The 23,974-nt window shown below is 39.1% G+C and overlaps 1 protein-coding gene across 3 annotated transcripts in view; it reads right to left on the bottom strand.

Moving 5' to 3' along the window:
* pals1a (protein associated with LIN7 1, MAGUK p55 family member a) overlaps positions 1-23,974 on the bottom strand; it is a 93,918-nt gene that overhangs the window by 36,389 nt on the left and 33,555 nt on the right. For 2 of the 3 annotated variants that reach the window (XM_052030595.1, XM_052030605.1), the window contains exons 2-4: positions 13,930-14,002; positions 8,567-9,076; positions 3,052-3,260 (exon numbers count right to left, since the gene is read on the bottom strand). In XM_052030595.1, coding sequence (XP_051886555.1) covers positions 3,052-3,260; positions 8,567-8,933 — 576 coding nt within the window. In that variant the 5' untranslated portion in view covers positions 8,934-9,076; positions 13,930-14,002. Of the gene's footprint in view, positions 1-3,051; positions 3,261-8,566; positions 9,077-13,929; positions 14,003-15,508; positions 15,628-23,974 lie in introns of all 3 variants that reach the window. The other variant, XM_052030615.1, reaches the window with a different exon arrangement.

The raw sequence follows: 23,974 nt of genomic DNA, 5'->3' as shown, positions 1-23,974 counted from the left end.
GTCTCTCCAGAAAGAGGAAACAGATTCCCACCATCAACTTGTTAACATCCCACAGAATTTTAAGTCAATGAGATCACCTCTCACTCTTCTAACCTCCAGTACATGCAGGCCAATCTTACTCTTTTATCCATCAATGCCTCAGGAATCAATGTAGTAAATCCATGCTGGACCAACTTGAAGGCAAATAAACAAAACCAAATACTGCAGATGCTTAAAATTGGAAATATACAAAGTCAGGTGGCATCAATGGAGAGAGAAATAGAGCTAATGTTTCTAGCCAATGACCACAAACTGTTTCTCTCTGCAAGGGTGCTAGTTAAAATGGCAATACACAATAGGAATCGTTTCCAGAAATTTCAGCAGGATTCTTTTTTTTAAAGAAAGGTCTTTTCAAGGTCTTATCCAAGTATAATTCAGAAACATTTACACTTGTACTACTCAACTGCAGTAGTTAATGTTGGTTGGAGTACTAAAGTGCCTTCAAGCATTTTACAAAATACAAAGTCCCCATAAAGCAGCAAATTATATGACACAAAGTTTCTTCAACCCATCAAATCTTCCCTGTGTTTTTCACTAAACAGTTTTTCAAAAATGCTAAAAGCATTTTAAACTTTTTAAAAATATAAAATAAGAAGAAACTACTAGATTTAGCTCACTCCATGAAGAGATTTCAAATCATCACAGAGGTCTGCCCCACAAGCTCCAAAAATGTATTGAGTGAGTGCCACATCATCAATGGATCAACATTCAGGAAGATAATGTAAGGGACAGGGAACCCAGCAATCCTGGAAGTATTTAAACGTGTGCTTTAGAATTTTAAATTGTGAACAATGGGGAAATAGGAGGAAGGATGAATGTGCAAGTACTGGAATGACAAGTTAGTGGAATTTAGATATTAGTTAGATATACTGCTACTACTTGCCGAGGCTGTTCTCAGAGTACCTCATAAACCTGCGACCAAGAAGGACAAGGGCAACAGCTGCTGAGGAACGTTGACACTCGTAGGTCTCTTTCGAAGTCACACACCACACTGACTTGGAACTACATTTCCAGACCTTCATCATTGCAGGCCCAAATCCTGGAAATCCCCACCCAACATCACTTTGGGAGTACCTACACTGGAAAGGCTGATTCAAACCAGCCCATCAAGACCTTCGAAGGCAATTAGGTATGGGCAATAAATGCCGGCCTTGCCAGCAATGCCCAGATTCCAAAAATGAATTTAAAAAAGGCATCAGTATTGTCATGTATGTAATCAAAACTTATCCATGATTTTCCCCAAATTTTTATTTGTTGACTAGAATATAATAAATTACAATTCAATAAAAAACTTTACATCAAACTTTTCCAAAAATCTGCACGGAAGTATAAATATTTAAATGAATAAAAATTAAATCTCCATAATGAAACAGCCAACTTTAAAAATGGAACATGCATATATTGGAAACAAAGGCATTTCATGAAATCCTACTACATATATGCGTTGCAGTAATTTGTAACAGTTTCATCCCAATAACTTCCTCTAGAAGTAGTGGCCATTTCCTCATTCAATGCAGAAGTTCACCCATTCCTTCTTCATGATGTTCAATGACTTTAATTTTTACTGTACATGTTGATAAACTGTTCCACAACTTTTTCAGTTAGTAAAACAAAAATCTCAACCCATTTTCTTTTAACAGCTATAGCAAAGTCCTTTAACAAGCTCTAACCACATCTAAATTCTGGTAAATTCATTATCATTATTTTTGTTGATGAAGCATGGAGTTTTCAGCAGGGAAGAAGAGCAGCATTTCCATTCACTGGAAAGATGTTTCTACCGAGAAAAAACTTCTGTTATGTAGATAACTGTCTTAATATGTTGCTATGGGGAAAAAGCAAATGCTTGGAAGGAAAATGAGTTTTGAGGATGGAAGAGACTAAAGTCATGCTCCAAGAGATAAGAAATTGGGAAGACATTTGAAAGAGCTGAGGAAGGTAATACAGGAAAATAGCTTTGATTGAGAACCTATGCGGATACAGATAGGGACTGAGAAAAACTACAGAGCAACAGAAGGTGTAAACTGAAAACAGGCCTGGAAAACATTGCTCAAATGTGATGGCCGAGAGCTGAGGCTCAAAGAATGGACTTTGAAATAGGTTTCAAGTACAGAGCGAATGAAGCACTGCACAACCGGGATGAATGGATTACACACTTCTGCATTAACTTTTGATTCAGAAGACTGCAAATGGGGAGAAATAAATCTTCAAACTGTTCAATGGAGATAAAGTCTCACAAACATTGGGAGTGCAGGAGGGGTGCCAGATGGGGTTCTTGAGATTGCACTACATTGTAATTGGAGCCCAATTGCTGCGTACACTAAGCACTGGATTCAACAGATTGCCAGGAAGGATGATGATTATAGAAACACAAATATAATTTTAAGGAGCTGAATAAGTTAGCTGGACTTAGTAGTGAGCTGAACAAAATTTACAGCTCATGTAGGACTTGGGTAATGTTACCTAAAGCTTTAGGTCAATGATGACAGTATAATTTCACTTGCTGAAGATGATCCAACATGCATGGAGGACACTTCAGTACAGAGGACATCCAGATAATGAATCTGGAGAAGAGGGGGGAAAATAAAGGAATTTCAGGAAGACAAGAGGTGATCAGGTGAAGAGGAGAAACCACCAGAAAAAAGCTGTCATTGCAGTGGAGTACGAACAAGTAACTTCTCATGTTCCAGAATAACAGATTACTCAAGTGATTACTCATTTAACATACCATCAAAATGGGCTTCAGAAGTTGCCATCAGAACATTGCTAATATTGGGGGTAGAAATTTATCTTTGGTTGCCTGCACTAGAGGTACAGTGCAATACTTGCTGCATATTGTACTCATTTTCTATGTTAGGTTTCACTGAAGTCAACAGAACTGAATTTTGGGAAAGGAAGATGATGCACAATAATACCATAATGGCAGAGTTAATACAAGCAGTCATGAACAAACTTCTACCCCATAAAGTTCTGTACAAGAATCAATTCTCTAATCAAATTTAACAATTGACCTACCTCCTGGGATAGCTCCTGTGCATTGGAGCTTATAGGGTAAGGTGGACTCATCTTGTGCATATGAACTGCTACTGTATTGTGAATGTTGAAGGCATTTTGGAAATCCCGGTTCTGAACCAGCTGCAAAATGAGTGCCACATCATCCTGACTCTGACTGTCAACCAGGTTGTGTTGGATATGTTTTAGAGAAGACAGTAGTTCATCTACCTCTGGAGTTTAAGAACACAAAAGCCTTGTCAGTAGAATCATTCAAAAGCATTTCATAATTCTTCTTTGCAGGCAGAGTCAACGTAAATGAACAATTGTTAGTAAATAGTGACTCAGAGATTGGGAAATCCCCAACTCTAATCCTCAGATAATGATTTGACTGATTCCCTATGTCAGCTGTTTGTAAGCAAATGAACCTATAAAAGGCTTTAGCAAAAAAAAGTGAGTAGGCTGGAGGGAAGGGAGTAGCTAAGGAAAATTAGATGGAAGAAGTCAAGTGAAGTATGGTTTGGGTTCAGTGATATTCTCTTCCTTCACAAGATCACAAGACAAGGGAGCAGAAGTAGGCCATTTGGCCCATCGAGTCTGCTCCAAAGAAAAGGAAAAAAGAAAAAGAAATGAGAAATGGGGGGGGAGAGAACCTAACCCCAATTTCCGGCCTTATCCCCATATCCCTTGATACCCCAACTATTTAGATATCTATCTATCTCTTCCTTAAACGCCTCCAATGATCTGGCCTCCACTGCTGTAAGGAATTCCACAAATTCACCACCCTCTGGCTAAAGAAATTTCTCCTCATCTCTGTTTTAAACCTGTACCCTCTAATTCTAAGATTGTGCCCTCTGGTCCTGGACTCACCCACCAAGGGAAACAGCTTGACCACATCTACTCTGTCCAGTCCTTTCAACATTTTAAATGTCTCTACGAGGTCCCCTCTCATTCTTCTGTACTCCAGTGAGTACAGTCCAAGAGCCGACAAATGCTCATCATATGTAAGCCCTTTCATTCCGGGAATCATCCTCTTAAATCTCCTCTGAACCCTCTCCAACATCAGCACATCTTTCCTAAGATATGGGGCCCAAAACTGTGCACAGTATTCCAAATGAGGCCTCACTAGTGCCCCGTAGAGCCTCATCAACACTTCCTTACTTTTATACACTATACCTCTCGAAATGAATGCCAACATAGCATTCACTTTCTTTACTACCGATCCAACCTGGTGGTTAACCTTTAAGGTATCCTGCACAAGTACCCCCAAGTCCCTTTGTACTTCTGTACTTCGAATTTTCTCTCCTTCTAGATAATAATCTGCCCATTTATTTGTTTCCAAAGTGTACAACTGCACATTTCTCAACACTGAATCTCATCTGTCATTTTCTTGCCCATTCTCCTAAACTATCTAGGTCTCTCTGCAACCTTCCTGCCTCCTCAATACTCTCTACTCCTCCACCTATCTTGGTGTCATCTGCAAACTTAGCCACAAAACCATTTACTCCATCATCCAAATCGTTAATGTACAAGGTAAAAAGAAGCGGCCCCAACACTGACCCCTGCGGAACACCACTAGTAACCGGTAGCCACAGAACAAGATCCTTTTATTCCCACCCTTTGCTTCCTGCCAACCAGCCAATGCTCCACCCATTCTGTTATCCTACCTGTAATTCCATGATCTCTCATCTTATTGATCAGTCTCTTACGCGGCACCTTGTCGAAGGCCTTCTGAAAGTCTAAATACACAACATGCACCGCCTCTCCCTTATCCACCCTACCTGTGATTTCTTCAAAAAGCTCCAATAGGTTGGTCAGGCAGGACCTTCCCTTCACAAAACCATGTTGGCTAGGACCTATCTTGCCTTGCACCTCTAGGTATTCCATAACCCCATCCTTAAGGATCAATTCCAATAACTTTCCCACCACTGAGGTCAGACTAATAGGTCTGTAATTTCCTTTATGCTGCCTCCCACCTTTCTTATACAGCGGAACTACATTTGTGACCCTCCAGTCCTCCGGAACCATGCCGGAGTCTATTGATTCCTGGAAAATTATCACCAATGCCTCCGCTATCTCTAAAGCCACCTCCTTCAGAACCTGGGGATGCACCTCATCCGGTCCGGGAGACTTATCAGTCTTTAGCCCATTTAGTTTTCCTAGCACCTTCTCTCTAGAATTATCCTTTGTGATAATCTCTTCCAAGAGTTGAACAGCTCACGAAAAATCATCATTAAGGCCTTTCAGAAAAATTGGCTGTGGGTGAAATTATAGAAGGCATTTGGCAGAATGACATCCTTCTATTTCAAGGATATTGGATAGATATCATGTTTGGACTGCTTACATCCCTCAATATATTTATTATGTAGTTTTATATACTGCTCTTCACCTTTTAATAATAGAAAAAGTTTAAAATCTCATTGGTCGATTTTCAATTACAATATCATACACCAGTATACGAAACTAATAATGCTTGGTGCTGAATATTTTAGATGAAATATTCTTGCATCTAGTCAGGATCAGTCTCCATCTTTGTGAGGCAATGGTTAGGGAATTATGTGCTCAAGTTTTTTTTTTAATTTTTAAAAAAATTTAAAAAAAAAATTTTTAAATTTTATTTACAGCGTGGTAACAGGCCCTTCCTGCCCAACGAGTCCGTGCCACCCATTTTGAACCCCAAAATTAACCTACCCGTACGTCTTTAGAATGTGGGAGGAAACCAGAGCACCCGGAGGAAACCCACGCAGACACGGGAGAATGCACAAACTCCTTACAGACAGTGACGGGAATCGAACCCTGATCGCTGGCGCTGTAATAGCGTTGCGCTAACCGCTACGCTACCGTGGAAGTTATCTTTTGGCAATGGAATGCACTTCCATTTCACATATCCAATTAGCATTAGCTATAATCACAAGAGAGTTATAACAATGCTCATAAAACAGATAGAAGTATTCCTTCTACCTGCTTCAACAAAATATCCTTTCAAAAAAAATCAAGAAGTGAATCCTCTTGTGTAACTTTTCCACCTTGTATGCCAGCTACTGATTGTGTTCCTTCCTACAATGATTTTTAAATGATATTCTCATTTCATCGAAATTAGGGAAGTTTTGACAATGGAGCTACATCTATTAAACTTCAGTTGAAAATACCCAACATAATAGAGATACAGCACAGAAACAGGCCCTTCTGCCCACAGAGTCCACATCCATATAAAAGATATCCTACCCTAACCCATCTCACTACCTCCACCCTCCAATTCCCATCAACTCCCCACTATATTCTATCACCCACCCACACACTAGGGGCAACTTACAGTAGCTGATCAACCTACAACCTGCACATCTTTGGGTATGGGAGGACACCAAAGTACTTGGATGAAACCCAACTGGTCACAGGGAGAGAATGTGCAGATTCCACACATGTAACACCAGGGGTCAGAAATTAAACTGGGTCGCTGGAGCTGTGAGGCAGCAAGTCTATTAGCTGCGCCACAATGCTGCCCCAAATAATTTCACGTAGTAAACTTAATACTGGCTAGCAGAGGTTTGCATCCCCACAAAGAAGGGCTGAATTTGACCCAAATTCTTTTGATGTTGTGGCTGGGCTAGATGTCAAGCAAAAATGATTCAAACAGAAATTGTTCAATGGAAGCACCACAATGCTGTGATGCAACAAAATCAACAAGGACTTTTTGGAAACAGAGGAACAGAGGGCAATTTTTTTGTGAATAAGAAGAATGTCGAAAGTTAAGCAATGATGCATTACACAGTACTTCACAAGAATCAGCATAAATAACATTTGCACTTAAAAGCTAGCGTCGTAGCACTTTACAATTTAGCACAATAAACATTTCCTAACTCCAAACAGTAACTTCACATATATTTCATCTTAAAAGTCATGCAAACCTTTTACAAATTTCAATGGAAGAAAAATTAAGTATTTTAAACATTGGTATGCTTAACAAAAAGAAAAAAAACATCTGCAGGCAGAGTAATTTCAAATAGTGTCCATGAAACAGAAAAGTGGTTAAAAAATGGATAAAATTCATTTGGCATTCATCAACAGTCACAAAATAAAAAGCACCAATAGAAATGGAGAAACAAACCTAAAACCACAACTTGCTGCCAACTGTATGCCACGCAAGCTCACCACTGTTGACACAATGTTAAGCTTTAAGGATCTGCCAGTATCCACGCTGCCCAAAGCTACCTAGATGTAAAATGGCAAGGCCTTGTGACGTGGCAAGCCATGAACAAGGCAATGTTATCACATGCCTTGGCCAGAATAAGCTCTGCCCTTGAAACAGGAGGAAAAGACAGTTGGCTTCCTTAGCTCACTATGAAGCCTGTCGGTAACTGTTCTTGAATGTTCTTCACATTCAGAAGAATTCAAAAATTATTAAGAATCAATGAAACAAAAACATTCAAATTATCATTAAAATGTAAAGCAACAAAGATAAAAACACTTAAATAACAAAATGCATTGAAATAAACTAAATTAAGATGTATAAAAAAATGTAAGTCACCTTATATTCACTGGACTCCTTTGCAGCAGTTTCTTTCCATTCAAATGAATGGACTTGAGTACAATAGACAGAAACTGGACTCGACGAAGAGCCCGAAGTCTGAAGATGACATTATGGGCTAAGAGCAGGCAGCAACTTCAGGATTTCTCCTTTCAGGTGGGAGTTCCAAGGTTGGATTCATATGCTGAGAAGTGCCAACAGTTCAGCACCCAACTGCTGGCAATTTACAGCAAGCCCATCCTGCAGCCTTAACAGATTATGGGGTGGGCACAAAGAAAATAATTTCAAAATTTGAAAAGCTATTGTGACTCAGATCACCACTGGAGATTGGGGACAAAAGAACTGAATTCTGTATTTACAGTCAAAGCATAATAGACAAGATGGGAAATCATGTTTCAAAAGAATAATGTTCATTGCTTTGCTTTTCATGCATTGCTTTGGCTCAGATGTTTAATGAAGTTTGAATTAATCATGACATAAGGGAGAATTAGATGGGATTGAACAGAGAAACAGCAGTGACAATAGTTGGATACCATGCAGGAACTAATATTAACACAGTGATTAATAGATTAAAATGCTTTCTGGTGTAACTGGGATTCTGTACCAATTAAGGCAAAGCTGTACAACTATCAAAAGGAAAATTAGCATTTATGGCAAAATTTAATTTTACTGCAAATAGTAAGGTTTAACTTTGCACCTGGTCACCATGACCTTTGATGTACTTACGATGTAGCATTAACAGCAGTCTTAAGTTTTACAATAAGATAGAAGATAAACTTTCAAGTATTTCAATTAGAGTACTAGACTTGGTGTGCCATAATGAATTAACATTTTATATTCAAGTTGAGGGATGTTAATCTTTTAACCACATGCTCATTATACCTAGAAAACGGTAATTATGCAAGTACACTCGATGTTCTTCCATAGCAAGATAATAGTATTCCATTAGTAGCACTGTGCATTTTACTTAAGAGCTAAGAAAGACTTTTTCACACATACTGCCCAGTTACATACCAAGAACTTTAACTGCATTGCTGGGTCCCTCTAAAATAAAGTCCTCTTCTTTATCAAATGTTGGATTATCAATGCCCACTTTAGGCTGAACTTGTGCCAGTTTCTTCAGTCGAATGGAAGAATTAAGGTCGAACTCCTGCTTTTTTCCCTCTTCTTCTCGTCTACGACGCATATCATCCTGTTGTTGGCGAATCCTCTCCAATTGAGCACTTCTGCGTATTGGCATGGTTCGTGAACCCAAATCATCAGGGCAATCTACAGCCATTTCTCTGTGTCTTAATGGTTCATCATGAGAAGAAAGGTCCAAGTTCTTAGCATCATTATCCGATTCATCTGCAACGTGTCCATTCATATGCGAGGTAGTCATGACTGAAATTTGTGTCCTTAAATTACTTGTATCTGGAACCTGTACTTAAAATTTGGTTCTTTCTCAGAAAGTTCATGTTAATGATGATAGAGGTACTTTTTGACGTGAACTTCACATTCCAGTCTACTTAAACTGAGACTAGCCTGGAGAAAGAGAATTAGTGTTTAGAAAAAAAAAGTGTGCAATCCATGTAAAACACAGTCAAAGAAATCTAAAATAATCCACTACATAGTCTCAACATTTATTTATTTTCCCACCACTATTAGGTTATGCAGACACAAACTCAAACTCCTATACTGAGGATGAACACAACCTTCCCAGACTTTCCAATACAATGCCACCCCAAGTTTGAAGTTATTTAACACTTGAGTTTTTGTTTCAGATTTCCCTAGCCTGTAGCAAAGAAATAACCAGTCGCCAAGTTTCTGTCACAGGGTCCAGTGCATTACTCTCAACTGATTTCAACTACAAGGCTCCCACTTTTCCCTCCCAAACGTTCACCATTTTGGTCACAACTCAGATCATTCAGTAGCAGCCAGCAGACACATGAATCAGAATGCCAGCTGGCACTTTCCCCATCTGCAGGGTCAGTTTGAGTGCTGCTAAGGTTTAGCAATTAGTTATTAGCAGTGCAAAGGTGGGCATTGCAGTCTATAGAAAATAATTAATACTTCAATCACACTCTCAAATAATAGACAACTTTAAATGCTAAATGACAGGTTTACACTAGAATGTGCATACAATTCACATGCTAGTGTAAAAGGGGCCAATTTTCTTTAGCAGAAAAATGGAAAACCAAGATAATAAGCTTAAAGCAATGGCAGCAGAATTAGAGGGGAGAGAAAGAAAAATTGTTATACCCAGAGGGTGGTAGGAGTCTAGAACTCACTGCCAGAAAGGCGAGTAGAGGAAACCCTCATCACTTTTGAATAAGTAGTTAGGTGTGTATTTGAAAAGCCGTGATCTGCAGGGCTACAGACCAGAGAGTCATAGAATTATACAGCACAGAAACGAGCCCTTTCGGCCCACCTCTTCCATGCCGACCATGATGCCAATCTACACTAATCACATTTCCCACATTAGGCCAAGTGCTGGAATGTTACATTAGGTAGGACACAATGGTCTCAACTGGGTTCTTGTGCATCATAAATTTTCTATAATTTCCTATATTATTTTAGCCCCAATGGCAAATACTGAAAATCAAGAACTTTGTTTGCACTTCTTCCCTTCGCACAATAAACCAAATTAAATTTTACATAGCCATGTTCATACATCTTATATTTTGTTTGTGAAGTGGAAGAAAAATCAGCATCTGGAGCAGGAATGGTAGTAAAAGATCAGAAAACAAAGGATGACAACTAAAGGGAGATTGTGCCTTTTATGGATATCTTGCCAAATTACCAAAAGCTTCTCTATTATTTCATGCACACAGATGAAACAAAAGAGTAAAATAAAGGCCCAGAACAACCTCTTCTCCAACACCCACTGCTACTAGGTATGAATTTGAGGGGATCCATGACACCCAACAGCTGTGCCATTATCAAGCTTTTTGAGCAGCCAATCACATTAAATAATTATTGCAGACATCAAAGGGCACAAAAATAGAACAATTTTGAAGTAACTTTGTAAAGTTAATGGTCCTAAATCTTGATTGGATAAACTTATAATGCATTAATCACATGTTTAAATATACAGCACAAAGTTCTATAATAAAAATTAAATTCTTTGAATTTTGAAATATTCACAAGGGTGCTGTAGTATACTGTGCATGCTTAAAATCATTTAGTGCCAGATTGATTAAGATGCAGTCATTATAGCTTGGCACTATCTATTCTCTGAATTGTCAAATCATTCTGATATCCAGTACTGGATGAGCAGAACTTTCTTGCAAGGAAAAATTGGCAAGATCTTGGGGTGCAAGTCCATTACTCCCTGAAAGTGGCAACACAAGTAGATAGGGTGGTAAAGGCAGTGAACCGCATGCTTGCCTCCTTTGGTCAGGACATTGAATATAAAAGTTAGAAAGTCATGTTGCAGCTGTATAAAACTTTGGTTAGGCCACATTTGTAGTACTGTGTGCAGTTTGGTCTCTACACTACAGGTAGGATGTGGAAGCTTTAGGAAGGGTTTGTAGAAGTTCAGAATGTTGTGTGGATTGGAGTACATTACGTATAAGGAGAAGTTGGACAAACTTGGATTGTTTTCTTTGGAGCGTCAGAGGTTGAGGGATCATCTGATAGGAATTTATAAGAGAATGAGAGGCACAAGATAGGGTAGATAGTCTTTTTCCCTCAGGGTGGAAATGTCAAATACTAGAGGGCATAGGTTTAAGGTGAGTGGGCGAAAATTTAAAGGAAATTTGCGAGGGAAGTTTTTTTTTCCAAAACGCAGAGTGCTAAGTGCCTGGAAGGCACTGCCAGGGCAGGTGGTAGAAGCAGATATAATAGCAATGTTTACGAGGCATTTAGACAAACAAATGAACAGGCAGGGAAGAGAGGGAGCAACAAACAATCTGCTGGAGGAATTCAGTGGGTCAAGCAGCATCTGTGGGAGGGGAAGGAATTGTTGACGTTTTGAGCTGAAACCCTGCATCAGTCCAGATTCCAGCATCTACAGTCCCATGTCTCCAGAGAATAGAGGGATATGGACTATGTACAGTAAAATGGGGTTAGTTTAGATTGGCATCATGGTTGGTGCAACATGGTGAGCTGAAGGGCCTGTTCCTGTGCTGTACTGTTCTATGTTAAATATTCAGTTCCTGAGACTAGCTTAATTTCTAAAGCAAACTCCCCTCACTCTTCCCGATTATTAGATCTTTACATGGCCTCATCCATTCATAACTCTCTAATTTCCTCCAGCTCCAAGCCTTCAATATAGCTGCATTTACCCATTTCTGCCCTCTTATTCTTTCCTGAATTTAATTGCTCCACCATTGGCTTCATCAGCAATAGCTCCAGGGTCTGGAATTCTCTCCCCAAAGCTCTGCCTTTTTGTTCATCTTTCTTTCTAAAGATGATCCTTAAAACTTACTCCAAGCTTTTGGTTCTTTGCTCAATTATTTCACATAGCACCGCCCTTAATTTTTGTTTTGATAATACTCCTTATGAAGTGCTTTTGGATAATTGTGCAAAGTTTAAAAAGTGCTATGTAAATGTTGTTGCTGCAGTATAAATTCAAAGCTCAGACCTTGTGCAACCAAGCACAAGGTTTTCAAGGTACATTACAGCTGCACTATATATAAAATATATGAAATATTAGTTCAGATGATTTCCCTTCACTGCTTTAGTAATGGCTGAAAACAGTACAGCTCAACAAAGTGGGCTGCAATGATGATAGCATCTTTGCAACTTCTACATTAAACTCCGGAAGTTCCCGTCCCTTTCATGGAGTAATAATGGCAAGTGCAAGCAGTTGTACCGTCATTGCCACCACAAAATCCAACTAATTAAGCTATGAAATATCTGGACTTTCATTTAGTTATATGTAGGGCAGGATATAAATTTGATCATAACAATTGCCTGATAAGCATAGAGTACCACAGTTTCCATGAATGTAGAATCACACTGCATTTCCACATGCTGAGGACTCTCCCAGCTTCAAGAGGATTCTGTGCTGGACTAAAGGAATCAAATGAACTAGAGCCATGGGTCTGTAAAGAGAGTAATAGGCAGAATGCCCCTGGGATCTAAGACAATCCATAGAAGTGGAGGACACCAAATTTGCATCTTTATACCTATGCTAAATTATGCTAATTTTCAGATACACAAAAATGAATCAAATTAAGAAGAGCTTATGGTGGAGAAATGCAAGAACCATTCCTGCACTTCAATGCAATTCCCATGTTGGCCCTGCAACTGGAGTGGGCACATACCCAGCAATGTGAACACGGAATTTCTGGAAGTTCCTCAGTAATGTTGTGGTGCAGAGACCCAAGGTAGAGGGACTCTAACTTCCATTTTACATTTCCCAGGTTCAATCAAAAAGAAAATTTACTCCATAGTTTCAATTTAGCTTATCTAAGACATTAGATAAGCTAAATTGAAACTGTGGAGTAAATTTTCTTTTGAGCTACAGATCCAGACATTAGCAAAAGGGGCAAGGGTTAGGTCCAATTATTTGTTGATGTAAAAATTACAAAATAAAAGTTACAGGGTGTCAGTGAATAATGAGTACTGTACATCATAGAATTGTACAACACAGAAACAGGCCCTTTCAGCCCACCATGATGCCACTTACGTTCATTCCATTTGCCTGCATTAAGTCCGTAACCCTCTATACCTTTCCTATCTAAGTACCTATCCAAATGCCTTTTAAACATTGTAATTGGATTTGCCTCCACCACCACCTCTGGTAGTTCATTCCAGATAACCACCACCCCATGTGTGGAAAAACTTACCCCTCAGATCTTTTATTTCTCCACTCTTACCTTAGATCTGTGCCCTCGACTTCTAGACTCCCTTAACTGGGAAAGAGACTCTGGACTATCTTCTATCCATGACCCACATACATTTATAAACCTCTAAGGTTATCACTCAGCCTCCTACATTCCACTGAGAATAAACCCAGCCTATCCAACCATAACTACAGTTCTCCATTGCAGGTGACATCCTGGTGAACCTCTTCTGCTACCACATACATTTCTCTTCAATGCACAAGTTTGAAAAAGAGCAGACATTTCTGAAAGCATTATCATCAACTAACAGGTTACTTTGTAAATTCATTATTGTAGCACAGTCATCAGTGCTGGCCAAAGTACACACTCAAAGATGAGTTGGTGAATTTATTACAAATTCCTTCGTTTCGGGGACAGCAATTTTTTTGACTCCCCCTCATACTTCATTATCAAACAAACTTTTTCTTCTCCCCCAGGCTTCCAGTGCAGCTGGAATTCCTCATTTAGCTATGATTAGCATTCTAAAGAACTTGACCCCTGTTTCTGTATTAACAGTTCTGTCACCCATCAAGATGCCCTGGCACCATATCAAAAGATACTTACATCACTCCGGGAGAATTTCCACATTTCATCTGCTTCTTTCTGTCCCACATTGATTTAGGTTTTGCTTAGCAGCCTGTATGATATAGAAAAGATGTTTTCTTTGAAAACAGGTAATCATCTATGAGCACAACATATTGCTGCTCCAACCCATGACATCATATAGCTTAAGCTAAATCCTTAGAATCTGTAATAAATCATAAATACCAAAAATAATGGACTTTAAAGTATCTGATGTATTCATATCAGTTGCTTTAGGGCAGTGATTTTCCTCTCATTATCAGCTGGATGAAACAGAGCAGCAATATTTATTGAAGCTAATTTTGATTGTCAAGTTAGTGTACTCCAGCTACAGAATATATTATCTATCCACATTAATATTTTGCAATTAGATATGGCCACAAGAGCATGTCCATTTTCTCCCCCTCAACCTTTAAACATTTGACCTGCCCAGTATTGTTGTCACACTAAAGAATCCAGCTTACACACTAATTTAATAGGAAAAAGACATGACTCAATTTCAAATATTACAAACAGCAATCTGCTTCAAGTTAATTATATAAAAATACAGAAAGACCTGCAAGCAATTCAAACACCTCTGACAACAGCACTCTGTCAATGGGCCCCTGGGTCCATGCAGGAATGGGATATCAGGATCCATCACCTGATACCTGCTTGCAGACCACTCCATTTCATGGGAAGGCTGCAGAGGCGATGCAGAGGGCCAATGACCCCATGGGGCTGAAGAGAGGAAAAAAAAGTTTTACCCAAGGAATTGCAAGGCAGCTGCCAAATACAGCAGCATTTCAGCAGATTCCGCTGTTTAAAGCATTTATGTTTTGCGATAATACTTCCCCTTTCTCATAAATGAAAATTATTTATAATTATAAATTTAAGTAAAGAAAAACTAAAGCCTATTTAAACAACAGCTACCACATCGATTCACACATTTCAGTCCAAAGACAATGGAAAAAAAAAATCACTTTCTCCTTTTCCTTCCCCTCTGCACAGGTATTTTCCAAACAGTACACAAATACATTCATCACAACAGTTCAGGCCCAAGAAATTAAAAAATATTCTAAAAAAAATACCAGCAATCTCAGCCATGGATTTACCTATAGAGACATTTAAAAAAAAGTAATTAACCTTTCATGCACATGATGACCAGTAAAACGGATCTCTGTTAAATTCTTTTCATGGCTCATGGCAGTATTTCCAGCTTTCAGTCAGCAGATCCCACTGGAGAATTAGGTTGATGCTTCAGTGCAGTACTGAAGTGTTTCGGAAGGAACATTAAAATGAGTGGCTGAGGCTCAGGGGAACATTTAAAAAACATTCCATTATGCAACTTAAAAGAATAGCCGAGGAGCTTTTACTGGTGATTAACAGCAAGTCAAATGAATTGATATGCCTGCCAAATGTTGGAATGACTATTTGCAAGTTTTTCTCCATACATGGACATCAATATCGTCAATATGACAATCAAATTGATACTTTGATGCTGAGAGGACAGTTTATTTTTGTTAGTTGTCCTTTGGATGAGCTGTTACACCAAAACCTTGAAATTAACTAAAGAACGTACTAAGTATAAAAGTTTCTTGCTGGAAACTGGACACTGGTCACAATAAGTTCCTTCCATTCAGATAGTAATTTGTTATATTTACTGCAACTGCAATTTTCTGGATTTTGTAACATCAGTATCTGTAAAGCAGATAGTACTCATTATTATTACAGAATAAAACTGACAGCGACTTCTGAGATGTGCAAGAAAGGACTGATTGCTCCACAACAGACAGCACATAAGACAATCATGCAGAGTCAACATGGTTTTACAAGAGGGAAATTATGTTTGGCATATTTGCTAGAGTCCTTCAAAAATGAAACAAACAGTGAATGAAGGGGAACTAGTAAACGCAGTGTATTTGCATTTCTGGAAGGCATACGATACGGTGCCATATAAAAAGTTTACAGCACAAGAACACATGGAGATGGGGGCAAAATATTGGCATGGATAAGGGCTTGGCTAACAGAAAACAGTGAGTCAGGATAAAATGAGTCATTTTCAGATTGGCACAGCCAAGAAAGCTCCCCAGCGCCTCTACTTCCTCAGGAGGCTAAAGAAATAGGCATGTCCCATTTGACACTCACCAACTTTTATTGATGCAATAGAAAGCATCCTATCTGGATGCATCACCACTTGATATGGCAACTGCTCTGCCCAAGACCGCAAGAAACTGCAGAGAGTTGTGGACACAGCTCAGCACATTACGGAAACCAGCCTCTCCTCCATGGACTTCTGTCTATACTTTTCACTACCTCGGTAAAGCAGCCAGCATAATCAAAGACCCCACCCACCCTGGACATTCCTTCTTCTCCCCTCTCACATCAGCAGAAGATATAAAAGGCTGAAAGCACGTACACCAGGATCAAGGACAGCTTCTATCCTGCTGTTATAAGACTATTGAACAGTTCCCTAGTACAATAAGATGGACTCTCGACCTCACAACCTACCTCACTGTGGCCCTTGCACTTTATTGTCTACCTGCACTGCACTTTCTGTGTAGCTGTGACACTTTACTCTGCATTCTGTATTGTTTTACCTTGTACTACCTCAATGCACTGTGTAATGAATTGATCTGTATGAACTATATGCAAGACAAGTTTTTACTGTACCTTGGTACAAGTGACAATAACAAACCAATTCCAAAATAGTGGTATGTAATTGAATCCGTAAGACAAGACCACATTTTAGATATGAATACCAAACATTACCTGTCCTTGAGACTGAATTGACAAATTGAACTAAATGAGAAACTTGGACGATTATATAAATACATGCATCCAGGTTACCTGAACGATCTGATAGTGATCTGTTTTAGTCCATTAATTCAAACCAATTCAGGACAGCAACAGAAAGTAAAAGTCGTAACTGTTACATGAAAGTCATAATCTTTACAAGAAAGAGCACGTTGTGTCACTCTCGAAGCAAGTTGTTGTATGATGACTGAAAGAAAGAAGTGTATCTGGACACTCTTCAATGAAAAATAAATTTAAAAAAAACACAATAATGTTTGAAGTTCAAAATACAAATCATGCCAGAAGTACATCTTTGGAGCAGTGCCAGCATCTGCCAAGAAGTCAAGAATTCTGTGCTGAAAGCGAGGCAGACAACGAAGCTATCCAACAACTTGAACATGATACATGCAACGTTAAGTTTCTGTTGCCAAAAATAAAACATGATATATCAACCTTCAAAGCAGATAAAAAATTTGAAGTATCAATAATTACAATTTAAGTGCATTCATTTTGGTACTGAGAAAGTATAAATATATGGATGTTTTAAAACTAACTTTTAGAATCATATGCAGAGCTTCCTCACAAGGTGTAATGAGTTAATGATAGAATGGGTGCATTTGGTTGTGATGTGTGTAAAGAAAAAGAAATTCCTTTTCGAAAACAACGTTAATCCCTGTGACAAAGATAAAGTTATTTTTTTGTCATTGGAGACTTTTTGAACACCTTGAGCTTCAGTGAACGTACACACCTCCTGGATTTAATGCAACAAGCAAAAACATTAGAAAGCATGCCATCATACTTGGCAACAATTCACTAAAAAAAGTCAGAAGTTCCTCTATGCTAAGAATGCAGAAGCAGAAGGGCATTCCACCCCTCATGTCTACATCTCATGCCCTACATTTTAAGATGGTGGCTGATCTCTTATCTACTTTCCTACACTAGCTGTATATTCCTTGACTTTCTGAACATTCAAAGATACATCAATCTCTGTCTTGAATATATTTAGTGACCAAGCCTCCACAGCTCTTTTGGGTAGGGAATTCCAAAGATTCACTGCTTGTTGGGTGAAAACATTTATTTTCATCTCCTCCTGAATAATCATGCCCTTGAGACACTGACGAGACACAAGAGACCGCAGATGCTGGAATCTGGAGCAAAAAATAAACTGCCGGAAGAACTCAGCGGATCAAGCAGCATCTGTGGAAACAAAATAATGGTCGACGTTTCGAATTAAGGCCCTGCATCAGGACTCAGATGCAGGGTCTCATCCCTTTGCCTCCACAGATGCTGCATCACCCACTGAGTTCTTCCAGCAGTTTATTTTTTGCTTGAGACAGTGACCTCTGGTTTAGACGCCCCACCCATGAATACATTATCCTTGCATCTACCCTGTCAAATCCATAAGAATTCTGTATGTTTTAATGAAATTCCTTTTTAATTCTTCCAAACTTGAGAGTTTAGAGAGACAATGGTAGTTATTTTCAGGTAGCTTTTTCAACCTCTTCATACCCCAATATGACATTAAGTTTGGATTTACACATTCCCATTAGTAAATATCAAATTTAATTTTTTTTCTCAAAGGTCTTTGGTGTTGAAGAGGCAAAACAACATCTGGTGTGTTCCATGCTGCATGAAGAAAAAAAATATTAAAAGAAACAAACTTTCGTTAGAAAATTGCGGAGGTGTTCTTTGGGGTAAGTATTGTGGTTTTGAAGTATTAGAACCATAGAACAATACAGCACAATACAGGCCTTTCGGCCCACCACGTTGTGCTGACCTTCAAACCACTCCTAAGACTATCTAACCCCTTCCTCCCACATATCCCTTGATCTTAAACTCCTCCATATGCTTATCTAACAATCTCTTGAACTTGACCAACGTATCAGCCTCCACCACCACCCCAGGCAGCGCATTCCATGCACCAACCAATCTCTGGGTGAAAAACCTCCCTCTGACGTCTCCCTTGAACTTCCCCCCCATTACCTTAAAGCCATGCCTTCTTGTACTGAGCATTGGTGCCCTGGGAAGAGGCACTGGCTGTCCACTCTATCTATTCCTCTTAATAATTTGTATACCTTCATCATGTCTCCCCTCATCCTCCTTCTCTCCAATGAGTAAAGCCTTAGCTCCTTTAGTCTCTCCTCATAATCCATACTCTCTAATCCAGGCAGTATCCTGGTAAATCTCCTCTGCACCCTCTCCAACGCCTCCACATCCTTCCTATAACGAGGCGACCAGAACTGGACACAGTACTCTAAGTGTGGTCTAACCAGAATTTTGGAAAGCTGCATCATTACTTCGCGGCTTTTAAACTCGATCCCACGACTTATGAAAGCTAACATCCCATAAGCTTTCTTAACTACCATATCCACCTGTGTGGCAACTTTCAGTGATCGGTGGATCCGAACCCCCAGATATTCCTCAAACTGAAACCAGAAATCCTTTTTACAGAGGAATGTGAAAAACCACAGATTCTAAGTCTGAACATCCAAATAGCTTTAGTTCTCTTAATCAATCCAATGTACTGCAAATATTCTTTGAAAAACAAAACAGACTCTTTTGCATAAAATATACAAATTACATGTATATTTTTTAAAAAAGAATTCCAAGTTAATGCCAATTTTAAGCAATTTTAAATTGACATGAAACACATGCAGTGTAAATACTATCGATGCAACGATGAGATATCCCCTGGCTGGGTTGTTTTGAGCCAGGAATCTCAGTCTCAAAATAAGGGGTTGGTTACTCAGGGCATCGGTAAGAAGAAATTTCTACAGAGGGCAGTGAACTTAACCCAAGAGGCCTGTGGTCACTGATGATGCAAGAGAGAGAGGAAGAAAGAGAAAAGAGACATACCCCTACAGATACTGAAAAAGTATCAAAGGATATGGTGTTAGTGCTTGAGAGTGGTAGAGGTAAAAGATCTTGATGAATGGCAGCCCAGGCATCAGGGGCTAAATTGTTTACTCTTGCTTCTATTTCTTATGTTCTTAAATTGGGTATCCAGGCCAAGAAATGATCTGTACCAAAAATTGGATGGTGTTAGCTCTGGCATAGTGCTGCAGCTAGTGCAGCCACTGCCTCAAACCACCAGCGAGCCTGGGTTCTATCCTGACCTCTAGTTTGCCCATGTGGAATGTGCAAATTTCCCGTGGTTGCCCAGGTTTTTTTTCCACGCGCTCCGATTTCCTCTCACATCTGAAGGACGCGTAGGTTGGCAAGTTAATTAGCTTCTATAAATTTTCCCCTATACAGTGGGTGGGTGGGTGGGTGGTAGAATCTAGGGGAAGTGATGGGATGCCTCTGTTGCTGGTATAGACTCCATGGGCCAAAATAGCCTCCTTCTACATCGTAAGATAACATGGAACTATTTTGAGAATGAAGCAGGTTTGCTTAGCTGTTCCTAGTATATTTGCAACATCTTCCAAATTACAAAAAGAGTCATTATTTAGTGAAAAGAAGAAAGTGAAAAGGAGAGAATAATGTTGCTGATTTACATATAGCCACTGGTAAAAACAAAAGGCAAATCCAGTAGTTCCAGTCAGGCAATACATCAGTTATAGCACCTGCATGGAAAAAAAAATTCAAATAACCTTTACACACATGGGCAAATTTTCCTTCCTGTTGCCTACGTTTTAAAAGTTTTCTGGACATGAGCATTGATCCTCTTAGTATACATAAATATGTCTTCAAGTTCTAAGCGTAAAGACTTGGAAGCATAGTAATTCAGGCATTATGAAATTCAAGAAGCATAAGCTGCCGAATCAATGGAATCTCAAATTGCTTTACACTGGAATCAGGTCAGGCACATCCAGAGCTGTCGCACAGCGCAAGCACTGGTGTGAAGTGCATACAAGAGCCTTTGCAGTGATGCTCATCTGTCAAAATAAAAATACTTGGAACATCAGCACGACTCAAATTTCAGACTGAAACCTTAACAGACTTCAGTGTTGATGACCAATAAGAGTCAAGTTTATTAACAAAACCAAAAGCACCTTCTCCCTGAATTTTCAGGTTAACACTTACGATCTTAAAAAAACAAGGGATACTTGTGAATTTCAGAAACTTTGCCCATTTTCCCCAAAATTTAGATTGTTCACTTATTTAACATACCCAGAAAAACAGAACTGACTTGCAGAAGAAAGTGGAACTATTCAAATGCACTACTAAGGCCCATCTCAATTGCAGTATTGTTTAAAGCAAAAAGATATGTCACGAACCAGCAACAAAAGAAACACACTGAGCATGATTCAGTGTTAAAAACTATTTTATTAATCACTACTTATGATAATACGTAAAATAAAAGTAAAAATGTTAGTATGTTAGAATTCAAAAATGTTAAACCTTGAACGTTAACCCCAAAACTAAACTCTTCGTGTGTGTGTGTGTGACAAAGTCCAAAACTCCCAGTTCCGGAATGGTTCTTAAAGTTCAGTTCCGCAAGCCATAAGGTGAAACATGAGCAAGGGCTTCTTCAACAACCACCGTTGTCTGAAGATAAGACGTAGATGTAGAGAACATAGGGAGAGTAGATACGAAATCCAAATGTTCCACGATGGAACCCCAAACGACACTTCAGTATTTACTCGGTAGTGACTTCCTCACCCCGAAAAGCATCCGAATCGTGGTCGTCCACACACAAATACCTGTTTCCTTCTACAGGTCAGCAACAAAGTGAACTCCACCGGATTACTTCCAACTTCCATACATGGATTTCAGTGGCAAGCACAGTTATTGTTTCTCATCCATCGATAGAGAAAACAAGCAGGCTGGTGTCTCTCTCCCTTCTCTCTCTCTCTCCTTCTTCTTCTTCTTCTGACTTCTTCAACAACGTCATTACGTCCTTTATCTTCTATTGACGTAAGCACGCCCCACACACACATACACACACACTCTCTATCTTAAAGGGACTTTCACTGAGTCCATAACACCTCCCACCTAAAAAAAAATTTTCCCAAGAAAAATTCAACCGCGCATACAGTTAGTAATGTTAATAATTATCATGCTACACAACTACAGACTATCAGATTAGTACAGATACATGTTTCCCATTTAACATCGGGAAAGACAATCAGCAATCACGTTATCTTTGCCTTTAATGTGAGTTATCCTGAGATCAAACTCTTGCAAAATTAAACTCCAGTTTAACAGCCTTCTGTTCTTGTTTTTGACTCGGCTCAGAAACACCAGTGGGTTATGATCTGTATATACAGTCAATGGTTTCTGAGCGGTGCAAACATATACACTGAAATGTTGCAAGGCTAAAACAAGCGACAGTAATTCTTTCTCTATGGTGGAATAATTCTTTTGATGCTCATTACATTTCTTTGAAAAGTAAGCTACAGGATGGTCAATATCATCAAGGTCACCCTTCTGCAACAACACAGCTCCTGCAGCTTCATCACTGGCATCTACTGCTAATGAAAATGGCTTTTCAAAGTCAGGTGTTTTGAGCACAGGATGGTAGCATAAAATGGCTTTCAGCTTCTTAAATGCTTCTTGACAAGAATCTGTCCAAACAAACTTTACTCCCTTCTTCAGAAGATTAGTTAGGGGAAGAGCAATATCAGCAAACTTTTTACAAAATTTTCGATAATATCCAACCATTCCCAAAAATCTTCTAACAGTCCTCGTACCTGTGGGAATAGGGAACTCAGATATTGCTTGAACTTTTGCCTGAACAGGAGCTTGCTTGCCTTGACCTACAACATAACCAAGATACGTCACAGTGGCATGGCCAAATTCACTTTTAGCCAAGTTAACTGTAAGATTAGCCTTGGAAAGTCTTTCAAACAACCTTTCTAACGCAGAGATGTGATCTTCCCAAGTATCATTCCCAGTCACTAAGTCGTCAATGTAGGCATCTGTATGTTTTAACCCATGAATCACTGAATTAATCATTCTTTGAAATGTTGCCGGAGCATTTTTCATTCCAAATGGTAAAACATTGTATTCATACAATCCAGAAGGGGTTACAAAGGCTGAAATTTCCCTTCCTCTATCTGTTAATGGAACACACCAGTACCCTTTTAATAGGTCAATCTTTGTAAGAAATTTTGCCTTTCCCACTCTGTCTATGCAATCATCCACCCTAGGAATAGGGTAAGCATCTGACTTTGTTACAGCATTCACTTTCCTGTAATCTGTGCAAAATCTAACAGTTCCATCAGGTTTAGGTACAATAACACAGGGCGAACTCCAATTTGAAGTAGAATGTCTAATAATATCATTTTCCAACATGTATTTGATTTCCTGATCAACAAGTTTACTTTTTTCCACATTCATTCGATATGGGTGTTGTTTGATTGGTTTTGCATCCCCAACATCAACATCATGGGTAATTATCGATGTTCTGTTTGGAACATCTGGGAACAGATTTTTAAATTTTAAAATTAATTCTCTCATCTGTTGTTTTTGTGAAACTTGTAAATGGTCCAACTTCATTTCAAGGTTCTCCATGATATTTTGGTTTTTCAGTTTTGATGGAACAATATTTGGTCTAAATTGGCCTTCCTCAACATCAACATCAGGCATTCTAGAAACAACCTTTACACCATCCACCAAGGCCACAACTGAATCCCTCTCATAATAAGGTTTTAGCATGTTTACATGACAGAGTTGTGTTTTCTTGCGTCTATCTGGTGTTTTGATTATATATGTTAGATCAGTCACTCGAGATTCAATAACATAGGGTCCAGAAAAACGAGATTGCAAGGGATTATTTTGGCTAGGGAAAAATACCAACACCTTTTGCCCCACTGCGAATGTCCTAGGCCGAGCACGTCTATCAAAATATGTCTTCATTCTTATCTGGCTTGTTTTCAAATGCTCTCTCGCTAGCTGGCAGACTCTTTCCAACCGAGTTTTAAATTTTTTTGGACATGGGGAGGTCTCCATTTCCTCATTAACACTCCATTTTTGACATAATATCCACTTGGCACTTTCTCAATCTCCTCACATGAGAGTACTTTTTCTTTCAATTCTGTCAACTCAGGGTCCTTTGTCTGTTCCACCATAAAATCCTTCCTCGACAAAGACAAATCTTTAAATTCAGGCTCACTATAAGGATGTTGATCCTCCAGTGAAGACAGAAAAGTCTCAGATAAGGCATCATAATTTTCTTCCTGTTTAGGACTGTCACAAGGAACCACATCAGACTGCATCGGACTGTCTGTCTTGGCTAATTCTCTAGCTCGAGCTCGAGTCACCGCACATGATGGGTAAACATCTGAATCATTCTCAGACTCATCAA

This window comes from Pristis pectinata, chromosome 1 (genome assembly GCF_009764475.1).
Source record: "Pristis pectinata isolate sPriPec2 chromosome 1, sPriPec2.1.pri, whole genome shotgun sequence".
Classification (NCBI taxonomy): domain Eukaryota; kingdom Metazoa; phylum Chordata; class Chondrichthyes; order Rhinopristiformes; family Pristidae; genus Pristis; species Pristis pectinata.
This window is presented reverse-complemented; position numbering and strand designations above follow the sequence as displayed.